This window comes from Nomascus leucogenys, chromosome 9 (assembly GCF_006542625.1).
Source record: "Nomascus leucogenys isolate Asia chromosome 9, Asia_NLE_v1, whole genome shotgun sequence".
NCBI classification, from domain to species: Eukaryota; Metazoa; Chordata; class Mammalia; order Primates; family Hylobatidae; genus Nomascus; species Nomascus leucogenys.
Window position 1 is genome coordinate 62,701,816 of NC_044389.1, and position 24,508 is coordinate 62,726,323.

Below are 24,508 nucleotides of genomic sequence, written 5' to 3' on the forward strand. Positions count from 1 at the left end.
AATGAAGTGCCCATTTAAGGAAGCCGCATTAGATCTTGTTCCAGATGCAAATGCAGAACAAAGGGATATAATAACTCATTGCAGAAGGGGTTGGGTATACTATATCAGGCTTCCAAGTTACACTTGCATATGCAGCTACTGCCAATAGTATCATCTGTGAACATGAGGGACATTTTGGAACTGAATAGAATTCCATCCCTGAAACTAAGCATAACAACTGCATATTCAACCCAAGAAGGCATTAGCTTTATGTGGGCTTAAAGAAATGGTAGCACAGGCATAGGTAAAATTTTTATTTATGAATGTGTGGACACATGACTTTGGATCCAGCCAGCCAGTGACATAAATAAACTTGAGCAAAAGTTTCAAGCTAGAGGATATATATGTATAGAAAATTATATATTTGTGTGTGTGTAAGGCCTCTTGGAACAGTGCCACAAACCTGGACACCAACCAACAGAATATGCCCGTCCTTTGAAATTTCCATTAAGAGCACAATGGGGGTAATTATACCAGGATGCTCCAATCGCTCTTTCCATCTTGTGCACTCACATGCCCGCCAAACATGAAATGTTCGCCTTCTCCCTTCCAATGTGATGGTTGTTGAACTTATTTTTAGTGTCATTTGATAAGCCTTTGTGCTCGCAGAGAGACATCCCACTGACCCAGCCACTGGTCATTGTCTATACCAGTTCACATCAAAGCAGGCGCACTTTGTCAGGTTTCCAGTCGAATATCCATTTTGCGTCTGAAGTACAGTATCAAAAGTGACTAGATCATTTGAGCTTTTTTCTTCAGCTGCTGCCTTCCTCCCCCACAGTGTTTCTGCTCACGCTAACATAATTTGGCATTGTCGATGTGACACGATGGTGGTTTTTCTAAAAAATTATAATACATACATCGTCAATGTTTTGTGATGGCGACCCTCCTGAAGATTTAATTTGTAAATTGAAGAAAGGAGGTCTTTTTCCTCTACTGAATCATAACCAAGGTAGAGTGCCCCTCAAAATCCAAGTAATGTGCATACAGTAATAGGTCATTCAATGTCAAAAGGCATAAAAAAGATGAGCAAAATCTTCACAGGCTGCTGCTTGCTGTTGCTTTTAATTATATTAATTAAACTTTGAAATTTTCATGCAAAGAGAGTTGCTGGCTTGTGACGCTGAAGAGCCCTTGGAGACTTGAAGAAAGAAAAAACCCTGAGCGGAAGCTTTGTGGTTACTGCTTCCTTTAAATTAAAAGCAAAACAAACTTCTAGGTATGTTTATGGATATTAATGCTTTATGCACTACTAAATCCTAAACACAGGAAAAGGGGGAATCTACCAGTCACAGGGACAAGTTTACAAAGCATGAGTCCCTTGCACTCCACTCAAGATCTCTGGCTAGAGGCTGTCTTTCTGTGGAATAACGCTCTATTAATTTTCTTGTCCCAAGTGCATAATGAAAGAAAGGTGTCTTCGAAAACTAAAGGGCAAAATCTTGCTTGCTACCAATACCTTGAGGCATCTTGTCTACATTTTGTCATGCGTGTGCACTTTTCAGTGTTAGAATGACAAAATTTTCCAGTCAGAAACTTCCCATAAGGCACACTGTGATAGGGGACTTGGAAGGATTCTGTGATCTGACATAGCTGTAAGGCAATGGACTTCTTTATTTGCTTAGCCTGGTGGGAAATTTCATACTCTGCCTATGGATAAAGATCTTGTCACATAAAAACACAAGTGCCATGTTTCCATGTAAAAAACTCCTGTCTCCCATCATGGCTAGTTGTTTTGCGGTCCTTGTTTTGGTATCACCTTCGTGTTGTTGCTTTTTCCTCTTCTACACATTCAGACAAACTTTCTTGTACAAACCATAGTCTGCAGGTCAATGTTCCTCTTTATTTTCAATGTCATAAATCATGAGTTACCACTGAGTTTCATCACCTCCCATGTAGATGGCAGAACAAGTGTTTGGAAATGTTTGGTGCAAGCAAAGCAGAAGGCAGAGAAAACACATCCTGACTGAGAGGAATTAAGCTGCTCTTCCAAAAGCTTCTGAAATGCACTTGATTTTTTTCATTTGGTTGAAAATCAGCTATGTGAAAATGTGCCATCTTCGTACCTTCTTGGTCTTCCTGCTTCCCTTTTACTGAGATGGAACTCGGGAGAAGTTTATGCACCGGCCCTGAAGAAAGAAAGAAATTCATATTGAAATATTGAAGCCATTATTTAAAAAAGCATGAGAACATCTAGTTTTCCTACCATGATATAATAAACGATTACCCAAGGAAAGTACCATGTTAACATGAGACATGAAGTCATAATTTTTTTTTTCTTGGGTTAAAGCATGATGGTTCATTCAGATCTTTTCCACAGTAAGTTCACCTATGAGATGGTATGGTATAATTAATACGGAAAAACAATTATGGAAATACGATTTTGTTTCTATTATCTAAAATACAGCATTACTATCATGACCATAAAAATATCAAAGCCACAACCCAATATACTTCTTTATGTAATGAATTAAAATGAAAATATTCTCTTATGCAAGCTGGTGCTCCTAAAATGCATACATGAAGATCCCATTTTGTAAGCAGTAAGAGACTGAGGATGAGGAATCCCAAAAAAGGGATTGTCATCTCTTTGTAATTTCAATTTATGAAGGATTTTTGCAAAATCATGTCCATTGTTACTGACCATTTCTCACCACTGCACACCACCATGATGTGCTCATTTCAAATGGTGACTATTTGCACTTACACATTTCTAAAGAAGATTTGCCATTCTAATTTTTTAACACTTCTGTGAAGGTTGTGTGGACACACTGTTCCATGTGTATTGTAAATAATCCAAGAAATATTTGAAAACAAAGTTTCCAATTAGTGATAAAAGATACTTTCCTTTTCTCTCTTTGGTATGATACTACTGATCCACTGTACCACCTAAATCATTTCCAGATTCCTCGACCAGCCAAAAGCTAGCATAGTGCTTTCTAAGTTAGGGTCAGGATTATCACCCTATTGAGATTTCTGTATTTCTTACAATAGCTGCTCTCAAAGAGTTTTAGATTTCAGAACGTCTCTTTATTTCCCTCTAAATGTAAGTTTGTTTTTAATATCCAAAGCATGATAAAATTCAAAAGCAACAAAACATTGTTGAAGAAGAATGGTTGGAACATAAAAGCAGAATTTTTGTCCATTTTACTCTCAAAATGACTGCTCAATAAATTTGAAAATTTCAGAAATTAATGAAGAAACAGAAAAGCATAAAAACAAAACAGAGCTAGGAGTTTCCATTAGTTTTTGCTAAAAGGCAAACATTCATCAAATTATCTGTCTTTTAAATACTTTTGGAAGCAACATTATTACTACAATTGCCAATTTTTATTACTTACTTTGTGTTAATGTCTACAAATCATATCAGTGCAAAAGGAAGCACAAAAAAAGCAGATAGAAGAAGATCAGATTAAAATGAGGTCAAAATTCCTTACTGATACAGGTCATAGGTCATGTACTCAGACTGTATTTTTGTGTTACCTAGAACTTTCAAACAAGATTTTCAGAGTGCATATTAAGTGAAGAGGTGCTCTTCTCTAGATTAGCTAAGGGAGCTATGTATGTTGCCAAAACACAATAAAACAATAAAAGTGTTATTTTCACAACACGTTATGTTTCATGGTTAGAAATACTTTTTCAAGAGGGACAGGTAGGAAAATGACATCATACACAAATAATTGAGCCAAAAAAAGTAGTGCTTCTAAAACACAGTAGTATATATATTCAATGAGAAATAGATTTGAACTATGAAAATTCAACAGTGATCAACATTTAAAATATTATCTTCTGGCAATTTTCCAGAATTAAACAAATATATGAGGAATGATATTATGACAGCAAAGATATAAATTAACGACATCTTTTTCTTGTGTATTTGTAGATCAAAAAGTAATAGTTTTCTCTTTTCTGTACAATTTTGAAAATAATTGATTATGAACCTCTATTTTCACTTGTGTTTTATCACTATTAAATGGATATAGATAAAAGGATTCTTCTGTGACCACTTTTGTTCTTTATACCATATTAACTTTAGTGTGTGATGACTAGTAATGGTTAGTAGAGTGTTAATTTACTTTAAGCAATTGGATAGTTTAACAAGTGAGATTCACAATCTACTCAAATTCTCAAACTCACTTCAATACCTAAATTATTCCAGATCTAAATTATTTATTTCATTTGATGTGGTTTAATTAAAGATATGGAAACTTGAAGGAAGAAAACTTTGTTGATTTTGACTATAAGGTCCTTATTACAACTCTTCCAAAGCTTGGTATTAAGTATCAATTATCAGCTGCCAAATGTCTCTAGATTTAAGCACCAAAAAAAAAAAAAAAAAAAAGAAAAGAAAAGAAAAACCTATTAAATGCAATATACACCTATATGTTTTAACACACACCCGTTAACAAAAACAAGCAAATGCTCTTCTCCCCTTCTAATCACGGACTCAGTGCTTTTTACTTTTCTCAACAGCTGATAATGTCTGGTGTAATTTTATTTTTCAAAAATTTAAAAGGAGGTGACTTCGGGAGATCTGTTCAGGAGTCACTGTTAAGCATTTCCCAGTTTTCCCAGTCGTGGGGCTCCTTCTCCCAAAGATCCCACTGCATCTCCACTACAGCCATACTACATCGTGCCATAATAGTGCGCTCAAATATCTAATAGGAAAGATAACAGTGGTTAAATCTGAGCACTCTAAAGATGGAGTACGTCTTCCAGCCTCTGCCACTTCTTAACTGTGTGACCATGGGCGACTTACTTAACTACTGTGTACCTCAGTTCCTTTATCGGTAAAGTGAAGATTAAAAAATGGGCCAATTCTTAAGGTTGTTGTAAAGACTAAATTTGTTAAGATATATAAAGCACTGAAAATAGTGCCTGACATATAGCATACTCTCAATAAAAACACATATTGTTGGCTGGGTGTGGTGCCTCATGCCTGTAATCCCAGCACTTTGGGAGGCTGAGGCAGGCAGATCATGAGGTCAAGAGATGGAGACCATCCTGGCCAACATGGTGAAACCCCATCTCTACTAAAAATATAAAAATTAGCTGGGCGTGGTAGCGCATGCCTGTAGTCCCAGCTACTCCAGAGGCTGAGGCAGGAGAATTGCTTGAACTCGGGAGGCGGAGGTTGCAGTGAACCAAGATCGCACCACTGCACTCCAGCCTAGTGACAGAGCGAGACTCCGTCTCAAAAAAAAAAAAAAGAAAGAAAGAAAAACAAACAAAAAAACCCAGATATTGTTGTTATCCATATTCCCTCTATAATGTCATTGTATAGGTCTAATATAGAGCAGACTCAATAATTTCTTACTTAGAAACAAGTGAATGGATGGATGAAGAATGACTGAGTACACAATCACACAGACCTCCACTGGTGGTGGAGCCAGATCTCAAAAATGAGAAGACAGAATAAGTATGAATCTGAGGGAGAGAAAGAGGATTACCAAGGAGAAAAACAGTGGAAAAGGAGAGAAGAAAACATGGAGAAAACAGATGAGAGTAGCACAAAAGAGGAAAAGGTAAGAAAGAAGAATCAAGAAAAATGGAAACTTTTGGCTAGAGGGAAATATTTTATTCAGTATTCCATCAGGAGTCTTACTTCCAGGCAATTACTTCATATTGGCTGCTGCCATCCACTTACCAGAAAATTCTAAAAACAAGGCAACGCATCCCGGTTGTAAGTGACCATGATTAGATAGCATCGTCCTTCAACTACACCTAATACTAGGTTACAAAACACACATTACTGATAACGCTAATTATGTTTAAGGTCAGGGATGTTTGGGCTGCCATTTATATTACAGCAAGAAGTCAATGCCAGAACACTGCAGAGCAATTTTTATTTGCAGGAAATGGAATATGACAAGGTTTACAAGTCTGTCATATCCTCATGCTTATAGTGCCTACACAATAAAGGTATGTTATCAAGGTAGCAAGAAAGCAATACGAAATAGCTTGAACATCCACCCCACAAAGAACTGTACAGAATGGAAAGTATTATTAGTTAATAATGTTTCTTTTTCTGAGACTATTTCACTTTTATAACAAATAATACAAGTGCTAAAAACAACAAAAGTTAACTAAATGGTTTAATAAGAAACTATTAAATGTAAGCTAAATATATAGAAGAATACATATAGACCTATATTTATTATAATTTTAATACTTTACTCTCTATATAGAGGCTAATACTAGTATCAGGTGACAGGATTACATAGCCTCTAAAATAAACCATTCTAACATTTTAATATGCCAAAATAGAGGAACATAAGATTTCCACGAGCAAGAGTTAAAATGAATGAATGTATAATATTATGCCTGTATTTCACAAAGTAATTGGATAAACTGGAACTCAGGTGGCATAAGTGTTTAGAGAATAATATAACATGTAATATATGTTATTATTATGAAGAAAATATTTCTCTATTTTCTGAAAATTTAAATATTCTTTCTAAATAATTTTCTTGATTTAAAATCATGCCCTAATCATGCACGTAAATCATGAGTAAAATCTAAATATACTGTTGTTGTAATGCTTTAGGTAGCACCCACACTACTTACTCAATTAGGCAATCAATACAACCAACTTGAATTTGATATCATGCCTTATAAATCACTGAATCATAAACTTTAACAATAACAACATTAAGTCAATATAAAATTGAATTAAATTAGTGTTTGCATTAGTTTAAAATGAACTATAAATATATTACCTTATTTTGGTTTGGGAATATAATACTCTTTGGATTCAATAAAATCATTGTTTATTAATTTTGCATGACATAAAAATTTAGAAGTAGAATTTATTAAATATTTATAAAAATTAAGGTTCAGCAGAATAAAGATAATTTTATCACTGACTTTATGCTATAGCGAAATACATTTAAAGTACATTAATTTAGAAATTATAATTATTCAGATATTAGTTATGTTGTAGTTGACCTTTCTCCATATATTAAAGAATTAAGCAAATTAATCTAAATAAGATTACTCTGAGTATGTTTACCAACTTAAAATTTGTATAGCATATAAGAAGTGCATGTATACATTAATAATTCAATCATTAAATTGTCATCTTTTTATGGCAACATTTTATTTGCCTAATAAAAATTATGACTTTAAAGAAATAAAACTGCCTCCCTTCTAAAGAATAGTTTTATGCAAACTTATATTGAAAACATTACATAATTAGTGAATTTCTGTGGCAAGAAAACTCTTGTGCATTGCTAGTGGAAGTTAAAATTGTCAAAAACTCTATGGTAAGCAAAGTATATAAAAAATGGTCTTTAAAAACTTACATTCTTTGACTCAGTAATTTTACTTTAGGAATCTAACCTAATAAAATAGCTAGACTGAGATTTCAAATATTTACTATAGTATTTTTACAGTAGTCAAAAATATACTCAATTTGTATTTATTTCTGTGCAACAATCAGAGACTAGTTGAATAAATTCAGATTCATCTATTTTACTCTATTATGTAGCCATTAAAATAAGGAAACTTTCTAAAGATGAAAAAAATGGTAACTAAAAATATGATATGATTGTAATTATGCAAAGACTTTAATAGACAATACACCAGCATGCTGCAGGTAATGGGATAGCATATGACTTCTTGCATTCTATGTTTTACCTTTTCTGCATATTCAAATATTTGGTAACTTAAAAAGTAACATTAGTTTTCAAAGAGTGAATTCATTCAGCAAACATGCTATCATTTTTAAACATCTAAATTTATGTTTTTAAAAGTCAGCCCAAGAACTTACTAACTACTCACTCTCTGGAATCACCACCAACTTCCAGCTATGCCAAAGCTTTTCAGCACTGAATGTGCCCATAAGTTAACTCTTTTACTCATCTTTGGGTTGTATTTTACAATTACTATACTGGTGTACCCACTGTAATGCAGTTTGACTCAAGAGCACATTTATATGGTAGAAAATTTATTAATAAATCTTATAATCCACCATCAGCATTTTCTTCTTATCATACAAAATTATAAGAGTTTCAATAAAATGTCTGTTAAAGCATTTGGCAAGGTCACAACTGGCTATCTAATTGTTAAAAATGTGTTTGTGTGTATGTCTATAAGTGCATGTCACCACACATGTACAACCTACCTCATGCCCTGTGCATGCTGGAGTTCATTACATTGAAATAAATATAAGAGAGGCTCTTTAATTTTCATACCACATCAAACTTTTAACCACATATGAAATATCTAGGGCATATAATTTCTCTGTGCAATTAACAATATAGAATATTTATACCTCAGGTATTTACCTGTAATAATGTTAGAATTCTTTCTCTCCCTATCAGTTGTCAAAACTATTCTCAGTTGACTCTAAGTGGAATGCTAGCCATTTATTTCTCTAGGTCAATGGTTTTTTCATAGTGTAAACCATGAAGTCCTGTAACTTTTCTGCAAGGTGCCTCAGAGGTCACTGTGGCTGGGGTAGTGCATGAGAAGGGAACAAGCAGGCACAACTGCAGGCCTCTCAAACCTAATGCTCCACTCTCATCTATCTTTTAAAATTGCAATTCAGTGTAAGATTTTGTCTGTGCTAAAAATGTAGTTTGATAACTAATAGTCCAGACATTTTCATGCCTGTGTCAAGTCAGATCACTAGTAAACTATCTGTATATATAGACTTGATTTCTTTTCTTTAGATCTTCTCATAGATCTACATAAACAATATAGCATTCTCTCTTTTTTTTTGGTTATATGAAGAGCCCTATGAATTTTGGTCATATGAGGAGAATTATCATTTTGGAAAATTGCTATTAAGGATACTGATATTAAGGGACCAATTCTCCTTGGTGTTCACAGCTAGGAAAATGTTTGTCAATTCTGGTAAGCTCTTATGTTTCCCTTTTATTATATAATGGCAACTATACAACTTAACCTCTTTCTCTTTATGTCTTGGCTTTTAGGAAGCTGAGATTTATAAGATGTCCTAAAAGCAATTGCTAGCCTTAGTGTACATTTTCTGTTTATACCATATCTTGACTTTGGCTTATTATTATTTCCCAATTTTTGTTCTTCTGAGGTTTGACTATTCTTTTTCTCAATACTCCTTTAGAAGTAGACTAGGTATAAGCAAATGTAAACTAATAAAGGTTTCTTCCTTGATTCTTAACTTTCTCAGTCATGGAGAATATCTGAACCCCTCTTAACCTCTACAATCCTCCAATAAAGAATTGCCTAAACCTGTACCTTATGCAAAAAGACCATATGCTTTCTATGTTGCTTTTTCTTATTCTCTCAGGGCTTAATGAGGTACTCTGTAGATACCTCATGATGTCAAATTATCATTAATTTGAACTTAACCTGAACTAAGTTGAAAAATTAATATGAACTTGAAGTTTATACATGCAAGCATGGTGAAACCATACTATTCTTCACATAATCCCAAAGTTCTATGATAACAAATCTGTCTGAAGACTGAAAACTTCATTTTCTTTGCCTGCTAGGCAAAAGTAAGCACAATATAATTCTTTACAAATTGGAATGTATTAACAGTTTCAATTCATCACAAAGAGCACAGCTCTGTGTGGAAACTTTATTCTATTACAAACTTTTCTTCTGTATAAGAAGATACAGAATGTACCGAGGATATGACACAAACAAAAGTCTGGTCATAATAAAGGCTAAACTCACAATCGGAATCTTTAACGTGTTCACTCAAATAATTTTCAGGCAATGATTAGTATATCTTAGAGTGAGAAGCTTATTGACATTTTCCCAGAAATTGTTGCTAGCAAAACCTTCTCACGAGCCACATAATAAGTAAGAAGGGAAAGGAGATGCCCTGAAGAAAAATGTCTGATATCACATTACTACTCTGCAGTTAAATAAACCAAGAGGTGAAAATATGACAACAGTAGGAACTGACATATTTGCTGTTGCCTAGGTATGGAGACCGCAACTCCACTGCAATATTCAAAACTGACTTCACTGTCTCATTTTCACAGTGGCCGGTAATAGCAGCATTAACCAGAGCAAGTGCCATGTCTCCCATCTTTGAGCATTAAAATTCCACTGGCATTAACGCTTGTGAGCTCCTTTACTAGCTATCTGCACAGGATGTATTTCACTGCTATAACTGTTAGAGTATCATGCTCACCTCATAAATATCCATTGACAAGCTGAGGCAAACAACTGCACTTTAGTTTAGACTTTTCAAACACAGATAGCTGATTTATTTATAAATCACTTCTAAAAAAAGGTTACTAGACATTCATGTTGTGTACGACAGTAAAGAGTGTTTCAAATTTAAAATTGTATACAAAGCATCTACACACACAGACACAGAGACAAATCAAGAGGTCCAGGAAATCACTGATATAAGGAGAGACTTGAGAACACAATAGGCATTTTGAGTAGAGATTTTCTGTAGCAAATGGAGACACAGGACTGAAGAAAAGGCATGTAGTATCACATCTTTCTCTGTCTCTGACTCTCTCTCTCTCTCTCTCTCTCTTTCTCTACATATACATATATATATATATAAAGAATCTGTGCTATCCTTTGCTCTAAATAAAACTGCAAAATTTTGAGCTGAAATATAAATTCCACATACTCTTTTCTAATGGAAGCTCAACCTATAAATGTCCAATTTTACAGTAGAGACCACGCACCATATGGATATTCAGTAGATGTCATGAAGAGAAGTTCTGAGTTTGGCTGAAAAATTTACCTTTAAATGTTTTTTGTTCAGTCTCTTTAATCTGTCATGGCACCTGCAAAATTTTAGTGACTCTATACATACGGTTAATATTTATTTTGCAAATACTTGTTTTTAAATATTTGTTGAAATTCAGGCATAGAGTTGGCAGTTAATGATACGCCTAAACCACACCTCATAAGATGAAATGGATGCTTCTAAATTATTAATTCCAAGTAAGATACATATCTAGATGTAGATATAGATATCTATAAAAATCTTTGTTGGAAATACCTTCTTTTGTGCTTCCTAATAAGTCGAAATGGGAGGTAGATGCCCCAAAGGTATTAATAAACAGATATAGATATAATCAGGACAGAATTCTGTATACCTTTTTAGTTGCTTAACATTTATTTTGTGAGGCACATTGTAGATCATGTAGAAATTGTTTTCTGCTTTCTAATCTCAATTAGAATACAGATCATTTCATAGATCTTAGATCAATAGTAAAAAGATTGCTCATAATATAACCTTAAAGCAATAAAAAAACAGAAAGCAATTTATGCATATTGTAGCATTACTGGTGTTAACAAGAAATTGAAAATGATCCAAATGTCCACCAGTAAAAGAAAAGTCGAATAAACTAAGATACAGATAGAAAATGGAATGCTATAAATAATATACATCTGTTAGAAAGAATGAGGAAAATTTCTATATACCATTGTGGAGTGATGAACAGGATTTATGAAGGGGGTTAAAATGAAGGAGCATATAGTATACACACTATAGCATCTTTTATATTACAAAAAAGAAAGATACACTGGCATTAATATATGCTTAATTTTTAAAGAGTAAGAAAAAAATAATTCATTTGAAAATAAAATTGGTTAGCAACAGGTGAGAGGTACAGAGTAGACTGAATAAGAATGTAAATGAGATAAATTTCAATGTATCTTGTTATATGCTATTAAATACAAACATGTAAATGTTTGACTTTTGAAAAACAGTTACACAATAAAAAGAAATCCCAACAAATTAAAATAACCTTCACTAAGTGCAAGGCGGAGGCCTGCCAAAAGCATAGAACATGGCAGGAAAGCTGGTGTGGAGAGGTCCTACCACAGTATCTGAGGCTTTCTTTGAGAACCAAGAAGTAGTCAACTGAAGGCTGGGAGAAAGGCAAGAGGGTAGAGAAATATTTCCTTCTCCGAAGGCACATGGAGCCTTCCCAAAGGGAACAGAAGCAGCCCATCGAAGGTTTGGGACATGGCAAGAAGAAAGAAAAAAAATAGCCCTGAGGGACCCAGAGCCTTCCCCAACCACAAGGTGGCAGCCTGCTGAAACCTGGAAGCAGAACTGGGAAATAAAAACTCATGGGGCCCTCTCAGATTGCAAGTCACTGGCCAGTCCAAGTCTGCAGACAGAAAATCAGTTTGAAAGTAGGTCTCCCAAGGTACAGGAAGTTTGGCCAGTTAAGGGGACTGTGGCAGTTAGAGAGAAAAGAGATCTCCGCTGCAGCTTTGCAAGCTTGCTGATGAACTATAATGAAAAAGAGAGAGAGAGAGAGAGAGAGATAACTCTCTACTGAAGGCAAATCCTTAATCCTATCCTCAAATTCATGAAAGCTACTAGTGAACTAAAAATAAGTAAAACTTAACTACAGATTAGCAACAGGACAAAGGAAGTGGTATGTGCTTTTCTAGGGGTAAATGTTATCTAGATGAGTCTCTTTTTTAATTCCCAATATCTAGTATAAAATTACAAATTATGGTACACACAAAGAAGCATAAAAGTATGACTCATAATCAATGAAAACACAGATAATATAGGCAAATCTACAGGTGGTTTAGATGTTGCAGTTAATAGACATGGACTTGAAATAGCTATGATAAAAATATTAAAAGATCTGGCAAAAAAGGTAACATGCATAAAGATACTGGGAACATCAGAAGAAATGGAAACTATAAATAAGAAACTGTAATAATAGGATACCAAAACTAAAGAGAAAATATACAATATCAGAAATAATGTATTTGATTGGTGTTAAAGTAGAATGGACACAGCAGAAGAAACACTCACTGAATTTGAAGGTAAGAGAATAGATATTGTTCAAATTAAAAAATAAAGAAAAAAATAACTAAGGAGAATCTGAGCCCTATGAGACAATATCCAGTGGTTTGTCATGTAAGTAATAAGCGTCCCATAAGGAGGGGACAAAAAATGGGTCTAAAAACTACTTGAAAAATAAATGCTCAGAACTTCCTAGAATTGATAGAAGACACAAACTTATAGATCAAAGAAACTCAGTTAACCCTGAGAAGGATAAATACATAGAAACCCAGGGAATATAGAGTTAACTTCTGAAAACCAAGAGTGTCATGAAAGCATAACTCTGTCCCCTTACCCTGCCCCACAATAAGATATAAAGAGGGAATGGTGATAAGCATGACAGTTGACTTTTTATTAGAAACAATGGAGGACATGAGGCTATGGAACTCTCTAAAATAGTAAATGGGCAAAAAATATCAATTAAGATGTCTCCATTCAGAGAAAATACCCTTTAAAAATAAAGACATTCTCAGACAAACAAAATCTGAGATCATTTATCCACAATAGCTTTTAACAAGCACAAAAAGTTCTTGAGACTGAAGAAAAAAGACACTGGGGATGGAAGCTCAGGTTTGCAGGAAGAAATAGAGAAACAGAATAGTAAATATGTGACTAAATGCACAAGTAATATAAATAAAGAAAATAAATTTTTATGACACTATTACTTAAAGGAATAAATAATAACATATTAAATTCATAACATATGTAGTAGTAGAATACATGACAAGAGCATAAGGAACAGAAAGAAAAAAATGGAAATTATACCACTACAATGTTTGCATATTGTTCTTGAACTACTTTAATATTATTTGATGTTATACCGAAAGTTAAAGTATATTGTTATTTCCAGAGCGACCAATGAAAAACAAGATAGAGAAATGGTTAAAAAGATAACAGAGGAGATAGAACATAGAAGAAAAAAATTAATGTTAATCTAAAAGAGGAAGAAAAGGAGGAACAGAAGAAAAAAGAATGGATATGGCAAATAGAAATCAAATACAGTAAACTTAAGAACTGGAACAAATAAACTGGACACAAGACCATATACAGAAAATAAATATTTCAAGTGACTTAATGTAGTATTTTGCCTGTATAGCAACATTAGAATATGAACTAAGGATAAATGGAGAAGCAAAGAAATGTTTCACTTAATTCACCAGTCTTAATTTTACTGATATTTGTTATTAATTCATAGTTATATAATGTGATGGTTAATATTGAATGTCAACTTGATTGGATTGAAGGATGCAAAGTATTGTTCCTGGGTGTGTCTTCAAAGGTGTTGCCAAAGGAGATTAACATTTGAGTCAGTGGACAAGACAGACCTACCCTCAATCTGGGTTGTCACCATCTAATCAGCTACTAGCATGGTCAGAGTAGAAACAGGCAGAAGGACATGGAACAACTAGACTGGCTTAGTCTTCTGGCCTACATCTTTCTCCCATGCTGGATACTTCCTGCCCTCGAACATCAGACTCCAAGTTCTTCAGCTTTTGGACTCTTGGACCTTTGACCATAGACTAAGGCTGCACTGTTGGCTTCCCCACTTTTGAGGTTTTGGGACTTGGGCTGACTTCTTTGCTTCTCAGTTTGCAGATGGCCTATTGTGGGACCTCACCTTGTGATCACGTGAGTCAATACTCCTTAATTAACTCCCTTTTATATATACATCTATCCTATTAGTTCTGTCCCTCTAGAGAATCCTAATACATACATATATATATATATATATATATATATATATATATATATATATGAATGATAGGGCAGATAAGTAATTACATTAATATTGTTAAGACTAGATTTTTCATGTTGGAGAAAACAGATGTAAGTATAAATTCAAAAATATTCAGTAAAATCCTTTAATGCTAAGTGGGAATTGTAAATATACTATTAACTCACCATTTTTTTCCCAAAACTACTGAATTTCCTAGCTTTGCCTGCTGAAAAGGCCTAAAAGCAGTGACAGTAAAAATTAGCACCCCTAGTACTCAAAATGTTTTCTCTAAATACCATTATCTACTAAAAACAAATCTAGGACTCCTTGGAGTTGAATCATTGATTCCAGTTTTGGAACAGAAAATGTAAAAGATGTGTCTGGGACATATTATGCCAAAATGAAAGAAATCAGTCAAAGACTAATGGCTTCATGTCAAAAATATACAGCAATCAATATGATGGATCAGGCTTTTAATACCTGCCTCCTCTGATCAATCTTGGTATCATTAAACATGTAACATCTTACGTGATGCGATGTAAAGTACATAGCACCACCTATGAATAATCTATGCCAAAATTAAAAGGCAAATCTGAATCAGAGTAAGAGGGTACAGAATATCAGTATATACGTGTGTTGGGGATGAGTGCTGGAGAAGTTGCAATTTTATAAAAAGTATATAGGTGGTAGAGAAACCCGCAAGGGCAAAGGCTGTGGGGAAAACATCTTTGTCATATCTATGGAAAAGGCAGACAGATAATGTGGCAGGAACACAGTGAGCAATGCAGAAAGTAGAAGATGAGGTCAAACAGAAGGCAGAGATCTTACTATACAAAGCCTGGTAGCAGTCACTTATAAATCTTTTTCTAAAGCACATTACTAATTATACAAAATTAACATCTGGATCCATTCTCATCTCTTTTACTGCAGATGGAGTTAAGATTAGTGACTTATGTTTCAAATTCTTAAGATTCACATGTACAAAGCACAAAACAAGCAAAAAATACCCATCAGACAATATCAGACTAAAGAATCCAAACCACAATCTTCAAGTCAAATGATGGCTAATTGAAAACAAAATCTATATTTGAATCATGCATTTAGAAAAAAATCCAAATGAAAGGCATATCACATCACTATCAGGTGGGAAACAGTATAAATTAGTTTGCTTAGAGTGGAAGAATGCTAGCATGAAAATAGTAATTTTTTGCTACAGTATTTCTAGACTTAAAATTTTTTAACCTCACTTGTTAACACCACCAGCAAAAAGTTTACATGCAATTTATGTATTTCTTCTTAGAAAATGAGGCATTAAGAAAACTCATTTGCATTATCAAGTTGCTTTTGGCACATTTAAAGAGAAATTCTGAATGTTTATATATCAACACTTAAAAACATTTATTGAGATTTTCCTAATGTATATGGCTCTAGTGATGCAATGATTTATTCCTAGCTAAGTTAGGTTTCTAAGAATTAAATCCTTACTTTTAGGACTCTAAAACAATGTATAATGTCCTAATCAAAAAATTAATAACTAAAAGCCTCCACTGGATTCATATATATTTTCATTAGCTGTCTCTACTTAAAAATGTCCATAGCTCTTTGGGTCATTTTGCCAAACAACTAAATTCCTATACAATTTAAGACTAACTGATTTAGCACAAATATTATAAAACTTCACTTTAAGTTTCTGAATTGATGTTTTATGGATAAGACTTTGTAGAAATGTATAGATTTTGAAGCTTTATTTTGAAGGGCAATTATGGATTACTTTCTGGAAGCTTACAAATAAAAATTTTTTATGAAAAATCTGCCTAAATCTTTAACTGGAAACTTAGTTACTGTAATGCTGTGTTTTTGTTTGTTTGTTGGTTGGTTGGTTGGTTGGTTGGTTTTTCACCACAGCAAGTGTTTAGTGAACACATTCCACATATTTAGTTCTAATGGAAGAGGTGTGTATATATATTCAATTTTTGGACAATCGATTTATGCCTTAGGTATTTTTATTATATTTGAGAAAAACAATTTTAAACAATCACTGAGGTCATTTATTACATCTTGTAATAAGATGTAATAAATCCCAAATCACTATTTAATTTTGAATATTTATTACAGATGCATGATATAAAATGATGTATATGTTTTAATAACATATAAGTTATACGGATTAAAACTCTGCACACTATACTTCCACATTCTAAACTGCTAGAGCAGCAGACAAATGACTTTTCTTGCTAAACTTATACCATGGGAGAGCAAAACTTCTAGCAAACTTGAAATTCTATAGGCTAAAATTAGGCTGATAACAGCATGAAATCCCTACTTTTATGTGCAGATGCAAGTCTAAACAAGCCTTTCATTCATAGCCACAGGGATTTATATTGTAAACATAGATGCCACTGTGACCCAGATGTCATTTCACTGATCAATGAAAATACAATGGCATTTAATGGTGATTCCTTGCTCACAGTTTGTAAAGAAACTAAACACACATCAATTTTGTCCTTAACGAATGCAGGCATTCCTAGTCTAAACAACTTATGTTAACTAACATGAGTAAGTCTTAAAAAAGTTATGGTAATATTAAACCATCTCTAGAGATATAATTAATCCCTAAAATGAAAAAGGTAAGCTTTCAAAGGTTAAACATTTAACACATACAAGCATACAGATACATTCAAATAAGTAGAGACATAATTATGATAGTGTTTCAAAACACTAATTGACCAAAAACTAGTATGTATTAAGTTACCTTTATGTAAAAAGAACAGTTTGCTTCTTGATCCAGAGAACTAAAGAATGCTGAAGACATACATGTAATAACTCAACATAAATCCAAGAACATGAAACTGAAATTTAGGTCTACCTACAAGTCAAATATTGGGTCTAGAGCTCGTGTAGGTACATAGATAACACAGACATACAGAGACAGAGATACAAATACAAGGTTAGCTGCAAAAAATTATATTCTAAGCCAAAATGGCTTTCTAAAACAAAAAGAATATAATTAACGTATTATCTTAGATAAATCAAATAATATAATTAGACTTTGGATAACAGCAAAGTTGATTCAGTGTTAACACTTCTAATTTTTTTTAACAAACAAATCTAATTTGTTTAACATCCATCTTCTTTCCTAGACTGTAAGCTCCATGTTTCTTTTTCACTATCATTTTACAAGTGCTTAAAACGGTGCTCATCCTATAGGATGAGTGCTTAAAAATATTAGCTGAATGAATGATCACTACTGGGCTTGAAATATTAAATTTGATCTAGGTAGTCAATAGCTATCTAAAGCATATAATTGATATTGCATCTGTATGAATATTGAAAGTTTCAATGCAATAACACAATGACTAGCAAGCCATAAAACAAAATACAATGGTCAACTTGTCTAAAAGTACAAACACAAAACTATAAAATGATATTTCAGTTTTTTGCTAACTGACTTGTAAGGAAACAATAGTGGTAAACATTGCACAGGCAAAAGTCTTCCTGGCTTATTTAGTCACATGAATATTCAAGTAGGCCTAGATGTTCTGCTTCCTGTATGTGTGGCCCAGTAATTAATAGGGAAGTGGCTGAACTACAGGATGCAAGTGCTCTAAACCAGGAAACAAGTAGGCATCAGAGAGGAGGTGACCTTGGCATCAGTTCCAAGGAGAAAGCAGATGGTAGGAAGTGGGGTCTGCTTCATGCTGAAGCTACCAAGAGACAGAAAAGATGGGGATGAAATATATATTCTAAGGCCATTGTGAGTCTTAGATCGAAATACAACACACACTTTGATAAGCAAAAGTGGTCATTACCACATGTACACGTATAATGAAGTAGTGAAAGTGTTTAAATCAGTGCACAGTTAACTGACTTCATAGGTATGTATTTTCCTTTATGCCTCTGTTATTCCCTGTCAAATAAATAAATATTTGTAGAATAAGCATAGTTTTTCTTCACACAAGTAGCAGAGCACATGCGTTGTCTCTATCTGTGTTGATACAACTCCAGACACCAAGTTATGCATCAGGAAGGAATACTTCTGTATTTATGGATTATTAACATCATTAAATTTGGAAAAGAAAGCACAATTCATGAAGATTTCCAAAAACACACACATATATTGTTTTAATTGTAGATTTGGGGAGTACATGTGCAGGTTCATTATATGTGTGTATTGCATAATGCTGGGGTTTGGGCTTCCAGTGAACCCATCACCAAATAGTGAACATAGTAGCCAATAGGTAGTTTTTCCAACATTTTCCCTCCTCTCTCCCTCTCTTCTTTTGGAGTCCTCAGTGTCTATCATTTCCATCTTCATGTCCATGCCCAAATACATATTTTTTAAATGCTCTCAAAATTGATAGCATTTGCTGACAAGTGTAAAGGTTTAAGCACTGGGTACTTCATCAACAAGTAAATATTTGGAACTTTTAAAAGGTTAAAAGCATTCCTTAAAATAACGAAAAAGGCCAGGTGCAAAGTGACTCAAGCCTGTAATTCCAGAACTTTGGGAGGCCTAGGCAGGAGAACTGCTTGAAACCAGAAGTTTGAGGCTGCAGTGAGCTATGATCACACCACTGCACTACAGCCTGGGTGATAGAGCAAAACCCTGTGTCTAAAATAAATAAATAAATAGAAATGAAACATAACTGGATAAACTAATTTCAGTTACTATAGCACTTTTAAAGTTAATTAAAAAGTTCTTAATCTCTAATGCATTATCACAGTTGTTCTTCTTTTGGCAAGAGATTATTATAAAAATTAGTAACTCCATGGCAGGACTAGAACACAGAGATTCTTTAGCATTAGGAACATGAAAGTATAGAAAACTGCAACTACAAAAAATCTAGTGTTCACAAAGCTTACTTCCTTTAAATTTAACCTCTGCTATAGTTTTTAAATGAAATCACTAAACTCTATTTCAAAATATTTTCACTTGAAAATACATCTTTGGTGACTGAAACAAACAAAAAAGGTCCTAGTGTTCATGTATCAGTACAATGCCATAATAAAAATTGTGCTGAACTGTCATACTCTCACCTAACATCCTATCATTACAGATAGAAAAGCTATATGAGATGACAATGTAACATTTTGTTTGAATGGCATCCCTGAGAAAAATCCGGCTGCAGCAGCACATTTTTTAGATTTAAACGTGAAAGATCGGTCATTCTAAATATGTATCATTGTATCTTTTCATCAAAGTCAACACCAATCTTTTGAACTTAGAGAAGGCTGAATGAATAAAATATTCTTGTGCTGGCAAACCCCAAACCTGGACAACTGTATCAGCATTTTTATTTAGCTTCTTCTGACAACATCAATGCACCTTGCAAAAAGCAAGCCAGCTGTTCATTCTATTTGGTGCTATTAAAAGTCTGTTTTACAGACTTAAATTATAGTCACTCTTTCTTTTCTTTTCTTTTCTTTTTTTTGAATGACGATGGCATTAAAGCCTTTGATAATAAAAAAAAATTTATGCAGGTTTCTTGGGCACTTCTATTTTTAAATATATAATTTAACATATGTTTAAAACAGAGCATATGGAAATAAGAAAAAGCAAATTGGAATTCCAGGCACAAATATTGGTTAAAATGCTAACACCATGTAAATGTATTACTTTATAGTAACCTTCAATCGGGCAGGTTATTGAGACTCAAAATTAACAAAAACATAATCTCTTTGCTATAATAACACTAATTTTCAGGACCTACATTTTCCACAGTTGATTTGTCATTGTTCAGGTTCTACAAAATTTATTTCTAGTTTTTAAAAGATTATATCAAGAGAGTCATTCTCTTTGTATGACTGGGGTCACATCTTATTGAGTGACATTAAAAATAACACCTTTACAAATCAGCCAGTGAATAAATTAATTAGCAGTAACCACTGAGTACTATCAGTGTAACAACGTTCATCTATCTACTTAATTGCATTATCACAGAGGTGGTGTCTACGAACAAGGTAAGTTTTAAGCAACTGAAGTCTGACAAAGAAAATATTAATGTCATTCAGCTGTTCTTCAGACATGAAGGATTTTTAAAAGCATTTTTCTTTGGTTGCTTTTCACATTTATGAGAAAAAGACGAGCTATACCTAACAAAGTGGACTCAGAAAATATCTACCATCAATCAGTGTATCCTTAAACAATGACTTCAATGTCCTATGTGCTTTACCTTGGAATAATTGTACATCGAAATTGATATTCAAAATAATGGCTATGGCAAACTTTCTAGATAATTAAGTTTCTGCTGAATTAATTAAGTGATTAGTTTATGTTCAATAAATCAATAAATACTTTTAAATAAGAATATGTATCCAATATCTTTAAGAATTAACACCCTATATTTGGTTCACATGTTCTTGTGTATATTTCTGAAGGAATTTAGTTAACCATGATATTCAATTTACCAAAACATAGCAATCCCCACCATTTCTATAAAAAAGTTTGTTATACCATGTTACTGATGAGATAGGAATGTGCCTAAGTTGATGTCAGAAGGCTCTAGCTCTAATCCTACCATTTCACAAACTACAGGTCAAAGTTTCCATCTAGCAGGTTGTGTTAGCTTACATGGGTGGGATGAGGAGGAAGATGATTGCCATATCAAAGCAAATAAAGAAATCTGATTTTAAGCTTAGAAAGAAACATGAAAATGTAAAAAGATTTGTAAAGACTTGCATATTAAAGTAACGATTATTTAAAAAATCTATTTTATCAAATATGGAAACAGTTGAACATATCACATCTGTAGGTATTTTTAAATAAACTAAGAAGTCCAACTACATTTCTTATATAGGAAATCTGCTGTGAAGTTACTCTAACTTATTATCTAAGTCTTTTATCTTTGTATTCCTATGCCAAGCAAAAGTGTCTGAGCTGGGAATGCATAGTAACTATACAGGTATCTGCATTTTCATGTTGATTACAGCCTTATTCACAGTAGCCAAGATATGGAAACATCGTTAAGTATCCACCAGCAGATAAATGGATAAAGAAATTGTGGCATATATATAAATATATGAATAATATTATTCAGCCTTTAAAAAAAGGAGGTACTGCCATTTACGACAACAGATGAATCTAAAGGACACTGTGGTAAGAGAACAAAAACAGACATAGAAAAAGTACGGTACTCTTTATTTCACTTAAATGCAAAATCTAAACAACAAAAAAGAGTTACAAAAATACTGTATTATAATGGAAATTAGCAAAGAGAGTAGATTTTAGGAGCTCTTACCACACACACACACACACACACACGCACGTACGCACTCACCTGTGCACAGTAACTATGGAAGGTGATGGATATGTTGACCTGTTTTGCTGTATTAATCATTTCATTATGTACAGTTGTTCCTCAGTATCCACAAAGGATTGGTTCCAAGACCCACCTGGCAGATATCAAAATCTGCAGATGCTCAAGTCCCTGATATAAAAATCACATAATATTTGCATATAACCTACTTACATATTCCTGTATACTTTAAATAATCTCTAGCTCACTTATAGTGTCTAATACAATGTAAATGCTATGCAAATACTTTATACTATATTTTAGAAATTTGTTGTTTTTTTTTTTGTTTTTTTTTTTTTTTTTTTTTTGTGAGACGGAGTCTCGCTCTGTCACCCAGGCTGGGGTGCAGTGGCGCAATCTCGGCTCACTGCAAGCTCCGCCTCCCGGGTTCACGCCATTCTCCTGCCTCAGCCTCTCCGAGTAGCTGGGACTACAGGCGCCCACCACCACGCCCGGCTAATTTTTTGTATTTTTAGTAGAGACGGGGTTTCACCGTGGTCTCGATCAGAAATTTGTATTATTTTTATCGTTATAGTATTATTTGGTTGATTGAATCTAAGAATGTGGAACCCACAGATAAGAAGGAACTGTCTGTATGTGTATATTAAAACATTATGTTGTATACCTTAAATATATGCAATAAAATACAATTTTAAAAATGCATATGATCTGTTTACAGACAGAAAAAAGTACAAGCTAAAAAGAACTGCCATTGTCATACTTCGCACCTATTAGGATGGCTACTATTCAAAAGAACAAGAAAAAAAAAAGAAAATAACAGGTGTTGGCAGGAATGTGGAAAGATTGAAATCCTCATGCATTGCTGGTGGAAATGTAAAATGGTGTAGCCATTGTGGAACACAGAATGGTAGTTCCTCAAAAAATTAAACATAGAATTACTACATGATCCAGTAATCCTACTTCTGTGTATACACCTAAAAGAGCTGAAAGCAGGGACTCAAACAGATATTTGTACACCCATATTCATAGAAGCATTACTCATAACTGCCAAAAAGTAGAAAAAATTCAATTGTCTCTCCATGGACTAATAGATAAAATGTGTCATATACATACAATGAAGTATTATTCAGTCTGAAAGAGAAATGATATTTAGATACATGTTACAACATGAATGAACCATAAGGCACTATGGCAGGTGAAATAAGCCAGACACGAAAGGATAAATATTGTATGATCCCACTTATATGTGTTGCCTAAACCATTCAAATTCCTAGAGACAGAATAAAATAGTGGTTACTAAGAATTAGGGGAAGGACAGAATTGGGAATTATTGTTTAATGGGTAGGGAGTTTCAGTCTGGGATAATGAAAAAGAGAGATGGATAGTGGTGACAAATGCACAGCAATGTGAATATACTTAATGCTACTGAATCGTATATTTAAAAATAATTCAAATGGTAAGTCTTATGTTATACATATTTTACCACAGTAGAAATATTGTCATTATTTATAGTATTTTAAAAATCAACCGAAAAATTATCATAATTCATAGAATGGAGTAATAAGGTACATTCCAGATACATACAAATTTTTAAAAATCTATATGCCAGTAATAAGTTAAGAATAGTATGAAAGATTTGTGTTTAAATAAAAAACATTTACTAAATTCTTTTAAAAGTTGTGACAATCTTTTTTTATAAATTACTAATGCATGGTTATCTATAAATATAGTTATTATAGTTATTTATCATGTGGTCAATTCACTTTAACAAAACTAATTAGGGCATGTACAAAGAAATTAATGCTCGCTCTCTCTCTGTCTCTCTCTCTCTCTCTCTCTCTCTCTATATATATATATGCAAGGCATAAAGCCAAGAAAATACCTGACATTCGAAACTCATGTGTAACTCAAAATTATATTTTAGAAACATTATTATCCTAATCCCAAGAGAATGGTTAACAGAGTCCAGCAAAATCTTAGCTCTATGTAATAATTAGAGAAGAAGTAATTCAGGGTACAATTATCCTAATAATTTAGAGTGCGGGGCAAAAGAATTGCTGTTTTCTCACCAGCCCTCTTATCTCAGTCGATTAAGTTGACCGTAATATGGGTCTCCCTGTCTATTGCCTACAATTTCTGGTGGAAATAGATGACCACAACTGGGCTCACAGACTTGGCCATAAAAAATTAAAAAAATTAAAAAATTAAAAAATAAACAAAAGGTGGGTTGGGGGGTGGGCGCAGTGGCTCACCCCTGTAATCCCAGTACTTTGGGAGGACGAGGCAGGTGAATCACTAGGTCAGGAGTTCAAGACCTGCCTGGCCAAGATGACAAAACCCCATCTCTACTAAAAATATAAAAATTAGCCAGGCATGGTGGAGGATGCCTGTAATCCCAGCTACTCTGGAGGCTGAGGCAGAGAATTGCTTGAACCTGGGAAGTGGAGGTTGCAGTGAGCCAAAATTGTGCCACTGCACTCCAGCCTGGGCGACAGAGCGAGACTCAGTATCAACAACAACAACAACAAAAAAGTAAAGATTCTGAGTGTTGTCAGTGAAAGAGGAGAAAGAATAAAGGTGTGGCTAGCTGTTCTTAATGTTGCTGCAAGGACAAGATTCTCAGCTGAGATAGGCCCCTAGGCATTTTACATTATGGCATCTTTTCCCCCCTACAGCTAACAGAACAATACCGTTATGATTCTGAAGACCTTTCCA

General features: G+C 33.7%; 1 protein-coding gene across 3 annotated transcripts in view; it reads right to left on the reverse strand.

Annotated features, from left to right (window-relative positions):
- Window positions 1–278: 278 nt before the first annotated feature.
- ANTXR2 (ANTXR cell adhesion molecule 2) overlaps window positions 279–24,508 on the reverse strand; it is a 152,569-nt gene continuing 128,339 nt past the window's right edge. For all 3 annotated transcript variants that reach the window (XM_012499573.2, XM_003265803.3, XM_012499574.2), the window contains exon 17: window positions 279–2,168. In XM_012499573.2, the coding sequence (XP_012355027.1) occupies window positions 2,130–2,168 (39 nt within the window). In that variant the 3' untranslated portion in view covers window positions 279–2,129. The remainder of the gene's footprint in view (window positions 2,169–24,508) is intronic.